Source organism: Arvicanthis niloticus, chromosome 6 (genome assembly GCF_011762505.2).
Source record: "Arvicanthis niloticus isolate mArvNil1 chromosome 6, mArvNil1.pat.X, whole genome shotgun sequence".
Classification (NCBI taxonomy): Eukaryota; Metazoa; Chordata; class Mammalia; order Rodentia; family Muridae; genus Arvicanthis; species Arvicanthis niloticus.
Window position 1 is genome coordinate 66,832,886 of NC_047663.1, and position 20,413 is coordinate 66,853,298.

A 20,413-nucleotide genomic window follows, 5' to 3' on the forward strand; every position below is an offset into this window, starting at 1 on the left:
TGATCTGTATTATTGACAGGGTGGATACGTTGGAGAATATTAAAACCTATAAGACCTATGTAGTGCAATCATCTTATACTTGGGCTTGCTGCAAAATTTGACACTGTTTCCCTTTTACTATTACTGTACAACTGAGTTCTCTGCTATACAGCCAAGTGTGTGATATGGGTAACATTTGGCCTAGTTACATGTGCAAGTTTCCACAGCGCATTATGGAAGATACAACAGTATCTTCTTCAAATACAATTCCACGGCTGAATGTAACCACTGAGCTAAGCTTCATATATCTGACAATTCTAAAAAGTTACTGTACCAGCAACAGGTACTGCAATCAGAAAGAAACAAAGCCTGCAATAACACACACACACACACACACACCAACACAGCTACACAGCTACCATTTTCCATTTGCAAGAAACTCCTTTTCAGTAACAGGTGTAAGAAGGGAAAGAAAATTCGACAGCAAATTCTAACGCGAGTCCTCCTCGAGTCCGGTCAGTAGTAACCCTAACCACTTCGGTTTCGCATTTCTCCTTCGATAACACTAAGGTCGCTCGGCACGATAACTGCACAGCTCCAATTTTAGTTTCCAAGAAGCCTGACAGACCGGCAGCCTGCCCACTCGCTCCTCCAGCCTCCTCAGTGCTCCGCAGGTTGGCCGAACGCGCGGCAGTTTGCACAAAGCCATCCGAGGGCGGCCGATCACAGGGAGACAGCAGCTCCCGGCCCGGCCCCGGAGGCCTGCGGTGAGGTCGCAGCCCGGGCAGCGTGCGGATCGCCAGCCTCCGGAGGCCGCGGTGTTGGGGGGGTGGGTGGGGGGGGGACTCGGCGCGTGGCGCGGGCGGGGCGTAAACAGCCTAGCGAAGAGGGCAAGGGGACCGCATGCCCCGCCCGAGGCCGCGACCCCTAGGGGGCCCGCGACGCCTTACCTGAACGCGCAGTCGGGGTCGCGAGCGTCCCGTCCCGGCGCGCCTAACCCGCTCCGCTTGCTGAAAAGCTTCTGGAACAGAGTGGGGGCCATGCTGGCCACCGCCAGACCGGGGTCGCTCGGCTGGGAGCTCGCCGGAGGCCCCCCGCTCCTACCGCCGCCCCGCCACCCCCATGGGCGCCTCAGTCATATGACAGAAATTAGTCACTTCAAACGGCCACGGCGCGCGGGGCGGAGCGCGAGATTGAGGTCGCGGCGATTGGCTGGCGACGAGCCGCATCACGTGGCAGCAAGCAGAGGGGGGGCGGGGTGGGGGGAGGCGGGGTCGCCTGCCATTGGCTGGCCGACGGGTCAGTCACGAGGCCTCTCACGGGGCGGGGCGTGCGAGGCCGCGCGCGGCTGGGTGGCAGAAGAGAACCTCTGGGACCCAGGCCCGCCTTAGGCCCTCCCAAGCTTCTAGGACTCTAGAGGAGACCTGGGTCTGCGACTTGAGGCGCGGTTTCCGTTGACACCCGCATCTAGTCTCTAGGAAGATCTAGCGACTGAAGGTTCAGGCTCGATCTCCTTGGTAACCAACAAAAATCACAAGCAAACCCAAGGGAGGCAAGCAGCCGTAAAAAAAAAAAAAAGCAAAAAGCTTCTACCTAAAAATATCTAACCCTTTATGCTAAGTATTTAAAATTTGAAAGACTGCGGTTAGAGTCTTTCAAAGCTCGGTAGTTAGAGGCCCTGGGTTTGATCCTCATCACCAAACAAGAAGTTTAGTAAAATGTCTAAAGGAGACAATCAGAACGTCCATGAAACAAAGCTATATATCTTAATATCTAGGAATGAGGAAAGAAGGCATTGTGACATTGTAACCAAATGGCAAGACTGCTCTCAAAACGGAAAATACCGCTCAAGAACATCCTTCCAGTCTTATCAAAGCATTAGTGTTCAGATCAAATTTGTCATCCATTTACCAGGATGAGGGATTTAGACAGTGGAATGCAGTTCTCTGAGAAATGTGGAAATGGGGACATACTGGTGTATGCTTGGAAGACTAGATATGCATGAGAATTTCGCTTAACTAGACATAGGAACCACCAAATCTTTAAGATCTGTAGTTAGAGTTTAAGAAAAATAAATGAGTAGCCCTAACATGGGAAAAAGAAAAATTAGCAGAATATTTTTATATCGTTAATAATTTGTCAGTGGTCAGCATGTTGAGCTCTAATGTTATAAGATTTTTATATATTTATTGAAACAGGGTCTCTTCCTGGTCTAGAGCTCACCAAGTAGTCTAGGATGCCCCTACTGCTTCATCTTCTTTGACAGCACTAGAATCACAACCTTACATTTCTGTGACCATCCTTTAAGTAGATTCTGGGAATGGGATGCAGGTCTTCATGCTCACACAGCAAGCACTTCATCCCCAGAACTACCTCCCCAGCTTCCAAAGTTGTTGGAGGAGGAGGAGGGAGGAGTCTCCAGTTCTCTATCCTGTCTCCTTTGCTTCAGTACACAAGACACTTTAAAGCACTAATTGTAGATAATTAAAAAGCGGATTTGCAGCCAATCAGTGGTGGCATACACTTTTAATCTCAGCACTCTGGAGGCAAAAGAGGGTTGATCTCTGAGTTTGAGACTAGCCTGGTCTACAGAGTGAGTTTCAGGACAGCCATGGCTACACAGTGAATCAAAAAAATGAATTTATTCATTGCATGAATTTGAGTTCTGTATACTGGGAATCAACATTAACAACAGAAAAGTTAATTTTATAGGCAAGAAGACAGTAAGGTAATTTCAGATAGTTGATTGGTGTTGCACAATTAATGAACTAAACAATAAAATTATGTCACAGGAAGATCTTTCTGAGGATGTAGTGCAACAGTTAGATTTTATTCATAGGTACTTTGTAAATTGTTCATTTCAAAAGTTACTGGGTCCACGTGGTGGTTTGAATATGGATCCCTTAAGTTCATATTCTTGAATGCTGGTCACTAGGGAGTGGAACTGTTTGAAAGGATTAGGGGGTGTGGCCTTGTTAGAATAGGTGTGGCCTTGTTGGAGAAAGTGTATCACTTGGGAGTTTGTTTCTAGGTTTCAAAAAGCCTACATAAGGAGCGTGCTCTCTCTCTCTCCCTCCCTCCTTCCTTCCTCTTCCTCCTTCCTTCCTCTTCCTCCTTCCTTCCTCTTCCTCCTTCCTCCTCCTCCTTTTCCTCCTCCTCCTCCTCCTTTTCCTCCTCCTCCTCCTCCTTTTCCTCCTCCTCCTCCTCCTCCTTCTTCCTCTCTCTCTCTCTCTCTCTCTCTCTCTCTCTCTCTCTCTCTCTCTCTCTCTCTCTCTCTCTCTCCTCTGCCTGCAAATAAAGATGTAGGTCTCAAGTACTTCTCCAGCACCATGCCTGCTGTGCATGCCACTATGATTCCAGCCATGATGATAAAGGACTAAGCCTCTGAAACTGAAAGCAAGCCCCCAATTAAATATTTTCTCTTCTAACAGTTGCCATGGTCGTGGTGTCTCTTCACAGCAATCAAACAGTGAAAAGGGCTCTATATTTTTTCAAGCAAAACATTTGTGACATTTTTTAATGTGGAAAAAACATTCATCTGATAAGTCAATGTGTAAACTGCTGAAATTTCTTGTTTTTAAACAAGTTAGATACTAGCCAGGCAGTGATAGCACAAGCCTTTAATCCCAGCACTTGGGAGGCAGAGGCAGGCAGATTTCTGAGTTTGAGGTCAGCCTGGTCTACAGAGTGAGTTTCAGGACAGCCAAGGCCACACAGAGAAACCCTGGCTCAAAAAAACAAACAAACAAACAAAAAATACAAAATAAAAAACAAGTTAGATACTAGTGAGTAGAAGCAGACTAATGCTTTCTACATAGGACCAAAGACTCTTACGAACAAGAGGCTGTCCGTGGCTGGCACAGAGATGAATCTTTCCAGGTTCCCTCAGAAGGAAATTTCCGAATACAGTAACCTCATGTGCCTTCATCTTGGGAAAAAATTACTTCATGGGTGATCACAGATATTAATAGTAGGAGAAGCATTGCTGCTTGCATAAGAGATGCTTTATTTTAGTGTTCTCCACTCATGCAATTGCTTCATCTCTGAATGCTCAGTCTTAAAAGTACAGAGAAAATCAAATGTATTTGTTACCATTCATCACATTTCCCTTATACCACAACATAATGCTACAATAACAGAATGAAAACCCTGAAAGGATACCAATTTATAATAAGACATGTTATACAGAAATTCATTTGAGACTGGTATCAACATATATTTACTCTGCTATTTAATATGGTCTGTTCTCATAGAGAAGCTGAGGTGTCTTAAAAGCAAGCTCTTTAAATTTAGGGAATAGTCATGCAGGAATAGAATAAATATAACAGGTTTTTGTTGTTGTTGTTTTTTGTTTTTTGTTTTTCGAGACAGGGTTTCTCTGTATAGCCCTGGCTGTCCTGGAACTCACTCTGTAGACCAGGCTGGCCTCGAACTCAGAAATCTGCCTGCCTCTGCCTCCCAAGTGCTGGGATTAAAGGCATGTGCCAACATCGCCTGGCCAATATAACAGTTTTTAATCTAGTCATTTATGCTGTCTTACATAAAAGCGGAACAATGAGTTAAAAGTATCAAAAATAAGCCAAGAAGTTTCAGTGTCTCCCAAGCTGGCCTCTGTCCATCGGCTCAAGACCATCCTGGTACTATTGTACCTGTGGGCCCATCTTGTCTGGCATATCGTTGTGTGTCTTTTCTCCATTAGGGGTCTGCATAGATCTTTCTAGCACTTCTCATTGTTGTAGCAGCTGAAGGAGTCTATGCCTGAGCTGTTTATCTAGTTTTAGGTCTAGTTATGAAAGCTACTAAACTTTTGTGCTAATTTGTTTGTATTTAGGATGAATATAAAACCTCTGGTTGATAGAGTTAATTCAATTAGCTTTTCTATAGATGTCAACATCATAGGATTAATCTAAGTGAGAGTATACAGTCACCTCAGGTCAACTTTTTCCAAATACTCTAAGCTCCAACAATACAGAAATCATATATTGTTATCTGTGCTTCCATCTTTTAGTAAAGCTGATAGGCACGTAATAATAATTTTAAATGTTTAAAAAATATTTGTTGGTGGAGCTGGAGAGATGGCTCAGTGGTTGGGAGCACAAGCTGCTCTTCCAAAGGACCTGAGTTCAATTCCCAGCACTCACATGGCAGTTCACAACTGTTTGTTGTTCCAGTTCCAGGGGACCTGACATCCTTACTCAGTCATACATGGAGGCAGAACACCAATGTACATTAAAAAAATATTTGTTGAAAGGTTTATCATAGAAATACACTATTTATGAAAGAACCTTTGTATGCATCTAATGGAATTCAAAGTAAGGAATTCATGCCAATATTTCTTATACTTAAGGTAATGGTTTGATTCCCTAGAAGAATTGACAACAATCTTGAGAAACTTTTGTGACTTGCTGTTCTCTACAGGGCAGGGACTGTCTGTCTTGCTTATTATTGTATTTTTAAAATTTGAAACATCATCTCTTTATTCTCTATTAGATTAATTCTATTAGCATAAAAATTCTATAATGTCTCCCATCTTAAAAAAGAAACCCAGTCTTCTCCAGTCTCCTCTCTCTTCTCTACCACAGTTAAGCTGAGAAACGACATTTGCTTTGCTATTTTCATCTGCTCATCTGCCCTCTCCCTCCCTCCCTCTTTCCCCCCTCCTCTTCTTCTTCCCTCCCCCCCCCTCTTTCTTTCCTCCTTTCCTCCTTCCCCCTCTGTTTGTTTTGAAACAGAAATTCTCTGTGTATCCCCGACTGTTCTGGAATTCACTCTGTAGATCAGGCTGCCCTTGAACTCAAAGAGATCCACCTGCCTCTGCCTCCTAAGCTGAGATTAAAGGCGTGCACCACAAACCCAGCTGACCTTTCTCTTTTGAGCCCACTCAGTCAGGCTTTCCTTCTCATGTCCCACTGAGACTCTTGATAAGATCTTCTTGTTGACAATCTAATTAATGTGCACTTCCAGGATCAACAATATTCATGTGATCAATTCCTTCCTCTTTGGGATGGGAGGGGGACATCCCCCCCCCCCCCGCTTTTTTATCCTTCTGTTGGGTCTCTTCTAGACTTTTGAGAATTGTCCTCTTTTGTTCTTAGTCCTTGACCATTTTTTGTGTAATTACTTTTTCCTCTAGAAAAACTCAGCCATTCCATTATTTTAAGTTGTATGAGCTGAGCCTCCTAAATCCTGCCTTTTACCATACGCTCTACTTAAATTGCCACATAAGCATCAAACATTTCAAACGTAATATACCCAAACTGAATATACTGGATTTTCCTCCTCAAACCTAATTCTGTTTTGTTTTTTTTTTAAATCAGGCAGTAACTTACATTTAAGTTGCTCAAGTAAAGATGTTAGTAATGGCCCCAGGGTCATGAGAGCTGGAGAGGAGAGCAGTCCCTGCACCTCCCTTGGGCAGCACACTAGAGCAAGCCCTTTTGGCTAAGGTGTAGGTGAGCCAGCCCTGAAGGTATAAGAGAGGGAGAACTGGGGCAGCCCCTGTCAGCTGCAGTAACCAGGAGAGTGGGCCCCACACCTAGACTGGGAAGCTCAGTAGGGATGCTCTGGTGGTGTGAGTGCGGGTGAGCAGGACTAGAGCTTATAAAAGCAGGGGAGCTGACCTTGCCACTTTCCCCTGCAGCACTGGGTGTCCTGGCTGGTGCTGTGTTAGAAAGCTGACCCTTGTGGTGTGGGTGCAGGAGAGATGGGAGGCTGATCAACTCAGCTACCATCTAGAGCCAGATCCAGGGCTTTGAGTTGGCCCACTTCAACATCTACCTCATCTATGAACTGCTGAAGCATGTAAAAGGACTGGTCCTACAGATCCAAAGCTGCAGAATCTCCATAACACAGGGAGACAACAGGATATCCGAGAGAAGTCCCAGTGAGGATCCAGTATTGATAGTATAGCAGAAGCCAGAGGCCTCAAACTAGACCTGTGACTCATTGCAATGAACATTCTCAAGTAAAGCTGGGTGAACAAAAGGGTGCACTGTGGGATGTGACAGACTACAGTTTTTACAAGATTTTTTTTTTATATTCTGTTTTGTTTATTTTTGTTTGTTTTGTATTTTCTTTTGGGAGAAGGTTACAAGGGCAGAGGGCAAATATGAAGGGATGGGGAGATGAGTGGGATTGGGGTGCATGATGTGAAATTTACAAAGGATCAACAAAAAGGTTTTGTAAATGTTGGCATTATATTTGATTTTCTCTATTAGAACTTACTTCAGCTGCATCTCCAAAACAATGCCAGTAAACACCATCAGCCCTCCCCCAATACAGGCACCCACCTACTTGATGGCTCCCCTCCATTTGTTCTCTCCTATAATAACTTATCTACATAATAGCCAGACTTGAGTCATAGTCCATCACGGCCCTTTCCTATCTTAACCTTCCTCAATAGCCCCTATCACTCGTGTATTTCTCCACTCTTTGACAATCTCTTAGGTGTATATAATGTATTGGGTCATTTTTATTTTCCATTACTCTTTCTTATTCCCTCCCACTCACGCTGAACTCCTTCCCAACAATTTCTCCTATCTTCATATTTTTGTTAATAGTTTTTTCTATTAGCTCTTGAGTCTAAGTTCTGAGTCTAAGTAGCTGTTTACACAGAATTATCATTTTCTCTCTTGTGGTCCCAGGGATTGATCCTATGACTTCGCACAAGCACTGTACCACTGAGCTACATAACCAGCCTACTCCCATCACTTTTAACCCCCTTCCCATGATTTGCAAGGAACCATGATTTAGCTAATCTGGCCCATTGTCTTTTTCTAACCACATGCAAGCTACTGTTCTTCCCAGAGTCTGCTCTCTTTTCTTCTGGCATCCCTTCTCTTCAAACAAAAACTATTGCTTCTGCTGAGCCTCCATACGTTTTCTTCTTTCTCTCAGAATTTTCTTTACCACTTTTTCCTTGGCTGCCTCCTAAATTCTTCAGACATCAGCTCAAAAATCCTGCATCTTTGAAGTGCCCTTCTCTACCACCCCTTCAGTTTCTACTGTAGCTCCTATCACCACCTGCAGGCATTTTGTTTTCTCCCAGTAAGAAGTAAATTCTCAATGTGGACTCTCTCACAACACTGTATCCTCAGTGCCTCAAACAGGCTGAAATAGGAAGAATCTCAGGGGTGTTTGCAAATAAACCAAGGTTTATTCCTTCTTGTATGTCAAACCACTACTACTTTCTTGTCATGTAGCCATAAATAGCTGGCTTAAGAGTTTTAAGAATTGAGTCGCCCCACGTCTGTATAAGTGAATTGATTACTTCAAGATGTTAATCAGTAAAACTTTTCTTTCAGACTAATTTAGGACAAATGAATCAAAGTTTATTAGCACGGTGGTTAAAGGATCCAGATTATGGTTTTATTGGCCCATTTCCTATGTCAGGGAAACAGCAGATATGTACAGTGAAGACTAACACTGCCATTTATATCTTCAGAAGGGTGATTTTCCTCTTGTCTTTTTGAGTCACTGTGTGACTCTAGTCCTGGAACTTCTATGTAGGCCAGGCTGGTCTCAAACTCAACAGTAGTCCACCTACCATTGCCTCCTGAACACTAAGATTAAAGTTGTGTTGTACATCACCACGCCCAACCAAAGAAGTTCGGGGGAAACCAACCGCTTTGTGATTGGGTTTAAAGTTTATCCTATAGGAAATTCATCTTTGGCATCATGGCTTGAGAGGTCACAGGCCTTAGAGGGAGATCAACTGTTATTGTTTTGCCAAATGGTCATGTTGTCCACATACCATCTAAGTATTTGTGTTCATGCTTACAGATTATGGCTCAACCATGTTCAGAGAAGCTGTTTGTGCGGTGGGCTGCAGGCCATGCACACAATGTGTGAGACTGACTGCTGAGGGTGCCGAGTGGGACGTCGGGGTCAACTCCTCCTCACCTTCACCCTTGGCTCAAGGAACACTGCAGAAGAGAGTTAGGAAAGACTGTAAGAGCTGCAGGGTGGGAAAGGGTATTTCGAAATGCTATCTTCTTCATATAATATAGCTGTTCACTCACACTCACAGCAGCTGTGGTTACCTGTGTGGCAGTATATTCCTGCCCCTACATTTTACAATAAACTCGGTAATTTGGGAGGAGCTAATATGGGAGGAAGAAGATAGCATGTGTAAGGAGAGGAAGAAGAAAAGGAAAAGGTGGAGCTAGAGAAGGGGAGGGAGAGAGAAAGAGAGAGAGAGAGAGAGAGAGAGAGAGAGAGAGAGAGAGAGAGAGAGAGAGAAGCCATGAAGAACCATGCACATGTCCAAGGCTGTCCTGGGTAATGATTTATATCATAAGGTTAGATATTGGAAAGCAACTCAAGTGTGGAAAAATTGTTAATTGAACATTTCTAAACATATAAAGCCTTTAGAGAATAATTAAGCTTCAGACTCTCATTTCTACCTGGTACTGTGTGGATGGCGGAATGGTGTGGGCTCAGCCAAGCATTGTGGAGACAGCATGGTAGATTGGCAGAGCCAGCGGCCTGAGCCAAGCAGCGGCAGGAGCACACCATGGCCTTAGGCCTTGCCTAGTCGGGAATATGGCGGCACCATAACAACAAGCCAGATTGGTTGCTGCCGTTTTAAATATTAACCTCAACAACCTGCACAAAACCCACACAGTCAAGCCAATCAAAATTCCAGCACGAATGGCAGAGGGGCTCACGAGGCCACGAACCTAACCAGGAGCTATTAGCAGTTCACGGCTGCAGGGGATGTAGCCTCTGTTGGGTTACCCTCACTCTAGTGGATGGCCCCAAACCACACATCTGTGAGCAGCACTCTGTGGATTATTAGACTCTGTGGATTATTTTTAAAAGAAAGAACATCAAATTAGGAGGAGGACTTTGTTGAGGGAGTCTGGCAGGGGAGCGGGGGTGGGGGGATGGAGTATGGGGGTAGGTATGTTCAAAATACATTGTATACATGTATAAAATTCTCAAACAAATAAAACAATTATATTTTAAAAAGAAAAAATAACATAAATACTTATAATAGCTTTCAACATCTTTAGCCATTAGGGAAATAAATGTTGCATCTCACTTTAGTCAGAATGGCTATTATGAAGAAATAAGTGACAGCAAGTGCCAGCATGTACGTGGGGAGGTGACAACTAGTATTCACTGCTACTGGGAATGCAAACTGGTGTGGCCACTCAGACAATCAGTATGAATACATTAAACAGAGCTATCATATGAGCCAGCCCCACTCCTGGGCATCTGCATGAAAGAATCTAAATTACTACACCACAGGAATACTCCACATCTATGTTTACTGCTAGTCACACTAGCTAAGGAATGGAACTAACAAGATGTCAATTGGTAGACAAATCTACAAAGAAATCGTGGTAGGCACATACAATGCAAGTTTATTAAAACAAACATTAATAAAAGAAGAGTTCAGTTGGGGGCCTGTGAGATAGCTCAGTAGGTCTCAATAGGCACTTGTTGGCAAGCCCACAGACCAGACTTCAATCCTCTGAACCCACGTGGAGTACCAATGTCTGCAAATTGTCCTCTGACCTCTGGAACACATGCCTCTCTTACTCATGCATAAATACAGTTTTAAAAAGAAAGGGCAGGGTCTATAGATCAGAGATCAAGCACATACCTGGAACACATGAAGCCATAGTTTCAATACCCAGTATCAGTACTAGAAGAAAATGCAAAGAAAAAAAAAACTTTTGGGTTGGAGAGATGACTCAGTGGAGAGAGCACTTGCATATCAAGCTTGATGGATGAACTTTGTAAGCCCAGAACCCACATAAAAGCTAGGTAGGCATGATGGCCACCTACAATCCCAGAATTTAGGAGGCAGAGACAAGAGCTTCCTGGGGCAGGCTGGCCTGCTAGACTAGCTTATTGCCAAGCTCTGAGTTCAACTGAGAAACCCTGCCTCAATAAATAAAATGGCAAATGATTGAGGAAGACACCAAATGTTGACCTCCATGTGCACTATACATATGTATATATACATGTATACCAATACATATGTGACCATACATATACCCAGCCACCCACTACACACATATACACATGCAAAAAAAAAAGGTCAGCTGGAGAGGGCTGTAATACAACACTTGGGAGGTTGAGGCAGGAGAGAGAGTCTCTTTCAATAAATAAGTAAATAAATAAATCAGCCAGGCATGATGGTGGCGCTCAGGTTGAGGCCAGAATTCAAGTTCAAGAGTATCTTGAGTTGCATTAACAAGCTTCAGGCCAGATTGGGCTATATAACTAAACTCTAATTTCAAAACCCTTGTGCTAGGAATCTAGAACCTCGTGGCCACACTCAATAGCTTCTAGAAACTACTAGAAACTTCCTTTCTCTTCTAAGAGAAAAGTCTACATTAGATAATTCCAAGAAAATGCTCTGATATTTAACCCAGCAGAAAGATGGGCCAGCTGAAAGAACATTAGAGAAAGTTTTAAGGTGCAAGAAGACTTAACATCTCTAAATTTAGACTAGAGAGTAAAAATTAGTAGAAAAGCTGAATAAAAACTTTATCTGGAGTCTACTTGTCACATCCTTCACTCTGTAAGAACACACAATGCTGTATACACAATAGGAATCGATGAAACTGTCGTCAGGTGAAAATTCACCCACTCCAGTTAAAAATAGAAGTGACATAATGCCTCTTATGGATTTTAACTAAATTTTTAAAATTTAAATTCATGGTGTGTGAGGGTGTGTGTGTATAACTATATTTGCAGGTGCCTATAGAGGCCAGAAAGTATGCCATGTCCTCTGGGGTGCTGTCTGACGAGGGGTTCTGGGCACTAAACTCTGGTCTTCTAGAAGAACAGGAAATGCTCTTAAGTGCTGAGCCATATACTCAGCCTCTTAACTGAGATAATTTTATATGAGGTATAATTTGAATATATTTTAAATGAATGAAATGTAGTTTAATTAGTTATAGGATGAGGCAAAATGCTTCAGGTCTTTTCAGTGCTGGGGATAGAGCCTAGGGCCTCTCATTTTCCAGGCAAGTCCTCTGCCTCTGAGCTACATCCCTCTAAAAGGTCTTGCTAAGTTAATTGGGCTAATCTGAAACTCTCAATCCTTTTACCTCAGCCTCCTCAGTAACTAGGATTACAGGTGTCCCACTGCATCAGCTGGTCATTATAAAAATCCATGGGAGATGAAAATGGTGGAGACCTCTTTCCAGAAAGAAATGAAGTCCTTTTACAAATTCTTTCAGGGAAGGTTAATAAATAACTGAGGCTTGCCGGGCAGTGGTGGTGCACGCCTTTAATTCCAGCACTTGGGAGGCAGAGGCAGGCAGATTTCTGAGTTTGAGGCCAGCCTGGTCTACATAGTGAGTTCCAGGACAGCCAGGACTACACAGAGAAACCCTGTCTCAAAAAAACAAAAAACAAAACAAAAAAAGACTGAGGCTTGCCCACAGGTCTAGGGTTAAGGGTCTACCCTTCTCCTAGGATATAAAAACAAGAATCTGCTTTGGACTTGCCATGACTGCCAGCCCCAGGCCCCTCTGTTTCCCTCCTCTTCATCATACTGAAGGTCATGTCCTCTTCTCCAAACCATTGGGTGTCAGTTTGAACGAGCTTGTCCCTCTTCCCTTCCCCTGTGCTTCTCCAAAAAATGGGAAATCCTGGGTTCATACTACACTGCCTCCTGATCCTAGCACTCACTGATTCTAAACTATATAAATTGGTGAAGGACCAACCTCCAGAACTAGAAATATGAACCAGTCAAATATGGGTACCTTCTATCTCCATCACTCCCAGTCCACACTGCTTATCACAGGACCTACCATCAGACTCAGAAGTACAGAGTAGTGCACTTTTCCTTAGATTATTCTCTGTGAAGACAGGAAACAGACCTTGTCTCCAACCTCAGTCCCCCACAGTTTATCATATCTCTGCTTTAAAACCATTCTAAGAGTCACTGACTTAGTTGAACTGATCTGGAAAGCATGTCTGCATTCTCTGCTTCCTCTGTCATTAACATTTTCTTCTGTATTTTCATGGTTCACCTCCAGATGAAGTCAGAGTAAAAAAAAAAAAAGTAGTGTTTTTAGTGGCTTAGATCTTTTCAGAACATTTAAAAGAATCTTTTCATAGGACTTCTGTTTAAAAAGAAAGGGTGATTAGGTCACTTAACCTCAGATTGAATAGAAAGTTTTATGGTTTTCCTTGCTACTGGAGCAGCTTTAAAACTTTGGTTCTTGCTTCTATGTGTAGCCTTAGTACCAACATCAGGGTTAAAATCTCACCAAGTTACACAACTGTACTCTGTTCACTGACAACAGGCTTCTGTTTTCTTAGGACAGGCACTGTGCAGATGCTACAAGTTATACCATGAGAGCACTGAGACAAGCACAATCATAGCCCTACAGAGAGTGCTGACCCTGATGTGGAGATGAGGTCACATAGTAAATACTTAGTGTATGAGTGCATGTACACATCACATATTCCCGCTTCAGCAATTTTTGAGTGTAGAGTTTCTGTTAGTCAGACCTGGAATTAGGTCTCTCACTCATGTGGTTTCAATTAAGTTCTGTTAAAAATAGCTTGTAATATAATCATTTTCATTTTTAGCACTTCAATGACTTTATTACTTTTGATCCATACAAAGGACAGATCTGGGGACAAGAGAAAGGAAGAAAGAAAGAAAGAAAGAAAGAAAGAAAGAAAGAAAGAAAGAAAGAAAGAAAGAAAGGAAGGAAGGAAGGAAGACAGTATCCTAATGAGAGTTCATAATGAGCACAAAATCATCTATTTTGGTGCCTGGTCTTCTAATAACATCTAACTGGTTCATATTTAAAGTACAAATATATACATTTAAGAAGAATATGGGAGAATGTTTTTGTTTCTTAGCTTACTAAAGCAAATGACAAGACCATTAGGGAATTTCCACACAGTTTATCACAAACAATAAGAGAATTTTTAATTTTATATAATTTCAGGCAGACATTCTGCTTGTATGGACTTCATATTCACATTCACATCTTCAAAGCAGTGAAAATCCAGCCACAGCTGTTATGTTCTGCCATTTGTCTTCATTATAATGTCTAGAGAAAAATATACATATTATTTTGTAGAGAAGCAAGTGGCCAGTAGTTACTAATAACCAATTCTTGAGGGTGAGAGCTCTCCCTGCCGGCATCACACCCACCTGCTTCCTAAAACGATGGGGAGTTCTTTCTGGAGACCTCAAGAGACCTGCTTAGTAACATTCTAGAGGAAAGCCAGATAAAAGCTGATAATGGAAGCCTGGGGGTGGGGTGGGGTTCTGAGCCCCTCCTTGTAGCCCAGAGAAACTCTGTCCCTGTGTTTTCTGTCTTTGTTCGCCTCTGCCACTGCCCAGGCAGCATCTTACCTACCACTCCTTTTCACTTCCCAAGTCCTTGCGGAGGCAACATCTGCTTTCTTCCCAAACACATTGTTGCAGCTTTCCCCTCAGAGCTAACACCAGGAGACTAACACTAAAACCCAAGGGCGTTCCCACGTCACTTTTTCATTTCCATTCTTGCACCTCAGAAAACCCTGCTATCATAGTCATCCTTTGTGCCCACTGGAATCTTTGAGTAAGATTTAGATGATCTTACCAAATATCGCATGGCGAGGAAAGTGATTATAAACCAGAGATCCATTATCTTTGCCACTCCCTGTGGGACCCCATCCAGAGACCCAGTAACAGCAACAATGTCTAACTGTAGTCTTACTATTAGAACTGAGGATCCCTTGCACCATTCTAAAGAAGCTGTAGCTAAAGCTCCATCTGAACATAATCCTCGAGTGCTTCACAAATTATTTAAGCTGGAAAAGCCACCTTCCCTATGTTCTAGTGCTATGTTAGATGTACTAATGTTGGGGTCCACACTAGCCCCACGTTGGGGCGGCCAAAGTAAATGTTGCAGTCCAGGCAAAATGTTGAGGCCTGGGCCGACCCACATTTGGGGGGCCACTGTATCCCGGCCCAAGCTGCTGCTCCGGTCTGCAGGTCGAGGTTCAGCAAGAGCGAGGGTGAGGGCAGATTCTACCTAATGTCTGATGTGTATGAATCTCTCTCTCTAGTCTCTCGTCTGGTTCTGTCTTCTATAGTCTGATTTCTGGTCTGTTCTGTCTCTGCCTTTTATATGTCTTACTTCTAAGCCACGCCTCTAAGTTACACCTTTAATCATGCCCTTAGGTCTTGTCTCTAACTCTGATCTCTATACTTCTAAATCATACTCTTAAGTCACACACCTTTAATCTCACACACCTTTAATCTCACGCGCCTTTAATCTCAAGGTATCTAAACCAAGATTATCGGAGTGTTCTCAGCTGTTGTAGGCTATTGTAATTCAAGTCTCATGTCAGGGAATATGGCTCAAGATGGCTGCAAAGCTGATAGCCGCTTTCTGCTAAAAGTCGGCCCCCAACATACTAACTTAGATGTTGTCACTCAGTACCCCCACCAGCCTCTGGGTAATTCCCAGCCTCACCATCACATCATCTTCATATATGCAGACCCAGGGATTTGACCTTATTCTCCCAGTTATGAACTATCACACCTCACTTCTGGAACTTGAAATTAATAGAGATCTGAGCATCATCTTCCAATCACCTTTTCTTACCACCCCATTCAAGCAACTGGTTAGTTACTAAGTCCTATCAACTCTTTAGACTGGCTCTTAGAATTCCCAAGTCAGACTTCCAAGGCAATAACTGGAGAATAAGTATTTATAAATACTCAGGTGATCTGAATAACATATTTGAGACAGACTAGCACAGGTCTCTATCTTCCCAACTCTGTTCATATGGACTTTGACAAAAGCCACACCCCCACAGACTTTTTACTTTCTGCTCACTTCTTCCAAATCTAAACCCTTCTTGGCAACATGATCAACTAAAAAGTGACTTTGGTCAGAATAAGATAGTGAGCGTGACCTCAGAGATGCTCCACCATCTACCTCCCAATGCAAGTTTCTCAAAAGTCAAGTCTGCAAGGGCAGCAGGCATGAGTAATTTCAACTCTTTGGAAGAACATTAGATATCTATCCTTATATTTATACTGATGCTTCCTTTTAGAAGGCCTGTACTCAAGATTCTTCATGGCCTTATATCATCCACCTAAGGAGACCCACCTTCCTTGTGTACCGTAGTAGGATCCCATATATATGTCTATTAAGGCACATATGACTCCATTAGGGTTGTTTTAGCCATCTGATATCTTCTATCAGATTATTAACTGGCAGAGGAGGCAACTGTATCAACTCCAGAAAGTAACCATCTAGAACATGATATTCAAGACTCCTAGAGTATTTCCCAAATGAGTCAGCCAACTACAGAACTCCATCTTTACATGAATGGATACATGTCAACCAGACAACAGGCTTGAAAATTCTTTATGATGTCAAAACATGTTGATTTCTTTTCCTCTAAAGCACTGACTGGCCATACTTCACCTCTGTAATTATAATAGGTAAATATGTCTATCTGTGACATATTTGATATATCACTGATTTGATATACCTACTTGATAGACATTAACTTGATAAATTATTCTTCATGTGAGATAGCATAATCAAATTTATCATCAGATACATCAACTACACACATATTTTAGACTTTTTGCAATGTAACCAAAACGAAGGAAAAGTTTTCAAAAGAGATATGTCAGTTACACTTAAGGAACTACTAAGCAAACATCTAAAGCAAATCTTTACTGCACACGACATGATTTCTTTTGGTAGTGCTGGGAATTGAACCCAGGATCACACATATACCAGGGAAGTATTCTACACTGAGCTATAATCTCAGGCTTAATAATGAGTGGTTATTATATATTCCAGATACTTTACATAAGCCTTACAATTCTTTTAGGTAACAACTACTATTTAACCAAGTTTATGGATAGCATACTAAAATCCATAGACTTTTAAGGAATTTGTTCATGTGTCAGAATTATCCAAAGACTTCTGTTACCATCACTCTGTACAGAATTATTTCTACCTCATTTGTTGTGTGTCTGTGTCCATTTCTACCCAATATCATTATCTAAAATCTCAAGCTTCTTATCAAGAGAGAAAGAGAAGGGAGTATATATCTATGATTATATGGTTATATGATTAAAAGCTAAAAGTATCCTCTTAGCTGGGCATGGTGGCACATGCTTTTAATCCCAGTGCTTGGGAGACAGAGGCAGGAGGATCTCTATGAGTTCAAGGTCAGCCTGGTCTACAGAGTGAGTTCCAGGACAGCCAGGGCTGGGTTACACAGAGAAACCTGGTCTCAAAAAAACAAAAACAAAAAACAAAACAAAACAAAAAACCCACCACCAACAAATAAATTATCCTCTTTTAGGTTTATGTAGTGCAGATAGTTCTGATTTGGCCAGTAATTATCCGAGTAAACCAGGACAAAACCACTTATTAATCTGGTGAAAAAATGTCTTCTGTAGAGGGAGAAAATAGAAAAGAACATGGCTCTCCCATTTTAATGTTTATTATAATCGGCTGAAAAGTTTAACATGATCCAGATTCCTCTGCCTTAATCTCTGGCATCTATAACAAATCAGGTTTTCAGGTTTTCAGCTGTTCTGGTGACCAGAAGACTACCACGGAGAAGTGTTGATCTAGACACTTCTAAGGCCTCATCTACCTAGTAGACACCATTTTCAGAGCCTATGTACCACTCTTTCTTCCTGGCCACATCATTTTTGTGGTTGGTGTTTCCTTGAATCAAGTTTGTTCTTTAGTCAACAGTGCTAATCCACATAGTCCCTTTCCGGCCATACACACAGGGTTCTAGACCATCAACATGACCTTTGCCCTCTAGCCCTGATTAGGTTACTGCCAAACTAGCGAAAACTTTAAATGCCAATGCTAAGAATAGGCTGTTGAATATTTTAAATAACATGATCACAAGTTAGTTTGGTGCTTTGCTATTTTTACTAAATGAAACGCAGACACAAGTAGCAAGATGTTGAAGGGCAATCACTTAGGTGAGGAAGCTGCTCTCAGAAATAAGCCAGGAGATGGCAGCAGCAGCTCAACATTCATCAAGGGGTCTCTAAATTAACTGCTAACTGAACGACTAAATCTCCCACGCATTTTAATTTGGATTTGCTACTTAACCCCCAAATTTTGACAATATCTGATGTCATAAACTAGTATGACAGACCTAACTAGGATAAATAGTTTCTCTATTTTTATTAATAAAGTTTTTATTGGTATATGTATAAAAAAAACCCACGTATGTTCAGCTTGAATATTTTTCATAAGTATTACACACTAACTTAACCAGTACCATAAAATTATCTGTAGCAACTTCTTTAGTTAAAACCTGTGAGGAGCCGCATTTGCCATTACAAGATGGCGCCGGCTTCTGCTTCCTGGTTCTTCACGGAAGCTTTACTTGAGAATGCGCCTGCGCATGGCGCGAAAACCGAGTATGACAATTGGATGAAAGATTTGAGCCAATGAGGGATCTGCACGTCTCCCAAAGCTCTATTTAAGCAGCGGGCTTTCTGAGCTCGGCGTCCTTCCCCTTTTCTCCATCTTGAAGAGCTGTTCAATAAATGCTGTCAGAAGAATCCTGAGTGTGGCGTTCTCCTTATCGGCGAGGTAGCGCGTCGCAAAACCATCATTCTACAGGTCTGGTTACAACAAACAGGTGTCCACTCCCAGTTCCTTCAGAATTAAGTTTAACTGGTTTTTGCTATACACATATAAATAAATAATAGTAAATATGCTCCTTAAAATGTCTAATATCTTATGTGAAGTTAATTAACATGATCCAATAAAATAGTTTCATTTAACTATATGTTTAATTAGTACTGTGTAGAACTTGAATGAATATACTAGAGTTGACTTACCTATTTTTAATTGATGTGAATCTGGCAAGATTCTGGTTTGAAATTATCATGACCAATAACTATTATAGTATATATCTTTTTAAAAAGATAAGTCATGTTGCCCTAGCTGGCCAGAAATGTGCTACATAGAAAACAGATCTAAGTTACCTCAAACTATCTATCTACTTGTCTCTGACTCCTGAGTGCTGAACTTAAATATGTGCACCACTACACCTGGCTCTAGTCTATATCTTTAGGGGGTCCTGTACTCTGGGAGAACCCCTGAAGCATGGCATAGTTGTTGTAGCCAGAAAAGGCATATTCCTACTCCTTCATGGGCCATTACGGATTTTGTTGTCAGCATGTATCTTATTTATTTGTGCTATTCTAGCCCATTTACCAAATGACCTAAAAAAATTACACAATTTAACAAGAGGCCCAGAACAAGAAAAGGCTCTATAACAGATACAAGCTATGCTGCAAGATGCTCTAACACTTGCACTACATGGTCCAGTAGATTCAGTGGTGCTTTAAGTGTCCCTGACAAATAGAGATGCTGCCTGGATCTTTTGGTAGGACCTAGAGCTGAACAGTATGGCCTCTAAGAGGATTAAAAAGTGAAGTTGGTGGAATATCTACCCATCATTGGTAGATAAATACTTAAACACTGAAGAACAGCATTTAGCCCGTGAATGGGTCATATCACTGGGCCACTATGTTACTGAGCACTACTGTATTTTATATGACTTAGCAAGCCACAAAGTGAAGATTATGTCTTCATGCCAAATGAAACTGATGCATATAGGACTGCACTCAAGCATGCACTGAAGGCACAAGTAGGTCACATAAAAAAGTGCCATAGCCTTCTACTTTAACTTCTTTATCTTCTCTCATCCAGGTTACATTTAAGAGGTCATGGGGAGTGCTCTATAGGTGACTGGCCAGGAAAAAAGATCAGATCTGGTACATACTGATCAGTCACTCTAATTTGTCTCAGAAAAAAAATGTGAAATCTGCTTGCCCTGGGGCAGGTCTTTGAGTAGTGTACTGGGTTGTTGCTTTGCTGGAAGGAGGAATGATCAGATGTTGGGTGCATACCAATTCACAGGTGGTAACCAAGGTTTGGATGGATGGTTGAGAAATGTGATTGGAAAACTAGAAGAAAAGGACATTTGAGAAAAGGCATCATATAAAGGTCTCTAAACAGACAAAAAAAAAAAAAAAACCCCACATGAATATATTTATTTGGATGGCATACAAATATACACCAAATGGTGACCTCAGCAGAGAAGAATTCTTAATATATCAAATGGATAGAATAATCAATGCTTTTGGATACCAGTCAGTCTCTTTTGTCCCCTAGCAACCTCCATCAGAACAAGGTTGGAGAAAGAGAAAAGAATCTGACTGGTATCCTCTCTGTCCTTGCATATGAGTTAATGAGGTAGCAGGGAGCACAGGCTCATAGACAGAGACCTACCTTGCTCTATGATAGCAGTACATCTTGAAGTGCTCAGTCAGCAACACAAAACACTTTTATCTTGCAAAAGGCAGTGTTTTGTCCTTCCAAGGTAAACAATATGGATATGGATATGCCTTTTTTACATACAGCACTTCTGCCAAAGC

General features: G+C 42.0%; 2 protein-coding genes across 5 annotated transcripts in view; both read right to left on the bottom strand.

Moving 5' to 3' along the window:
* Positions 1–1,276, bottom strand: part of Fnip1 (folliculin interacting protein 1) — a 66,381-nt gene extending 65,105 nt beyond the window's left edge. For 2 of the 4 annotated variants that reach the window (XM_034507067.2, XM_034507066.2), the window contains exon 1: positions 930–1,149. In XM_034507067.2, coding sequence (XP_034362958.1) covers positions 930–1,021 — 92 coding nt within the window. In that variant the 5' untranslated portion in view covers positions 1,022–1,149. Of the gene's footprint in view, positions 1–929 lie in introns of all 4 variants that reach the window. The other 2 variants (XM_076936840.1, XM_076936839.1) reach the window with 2 other exon arrangements.
* A 12,710-nt stretch (positions 1,277–13,986) lies between these two features.
* The window catches only part of Meikin (meiotic kinetochore factor), a 47,881-nt gene continuing 41,454 nt past the window's right edge, over positions 13,987–20,413 (bottom strand). Inside the window, exon 15 of the mRNA XM_034504382.2 lies at positions 13,987–14,018. Coding sequence (XP_034360273.1) covers positions 13,987–14,018 — 32 coding nt within the window. The remainder of the gene's footprint in view (positions 14,019–20,413) is intronic.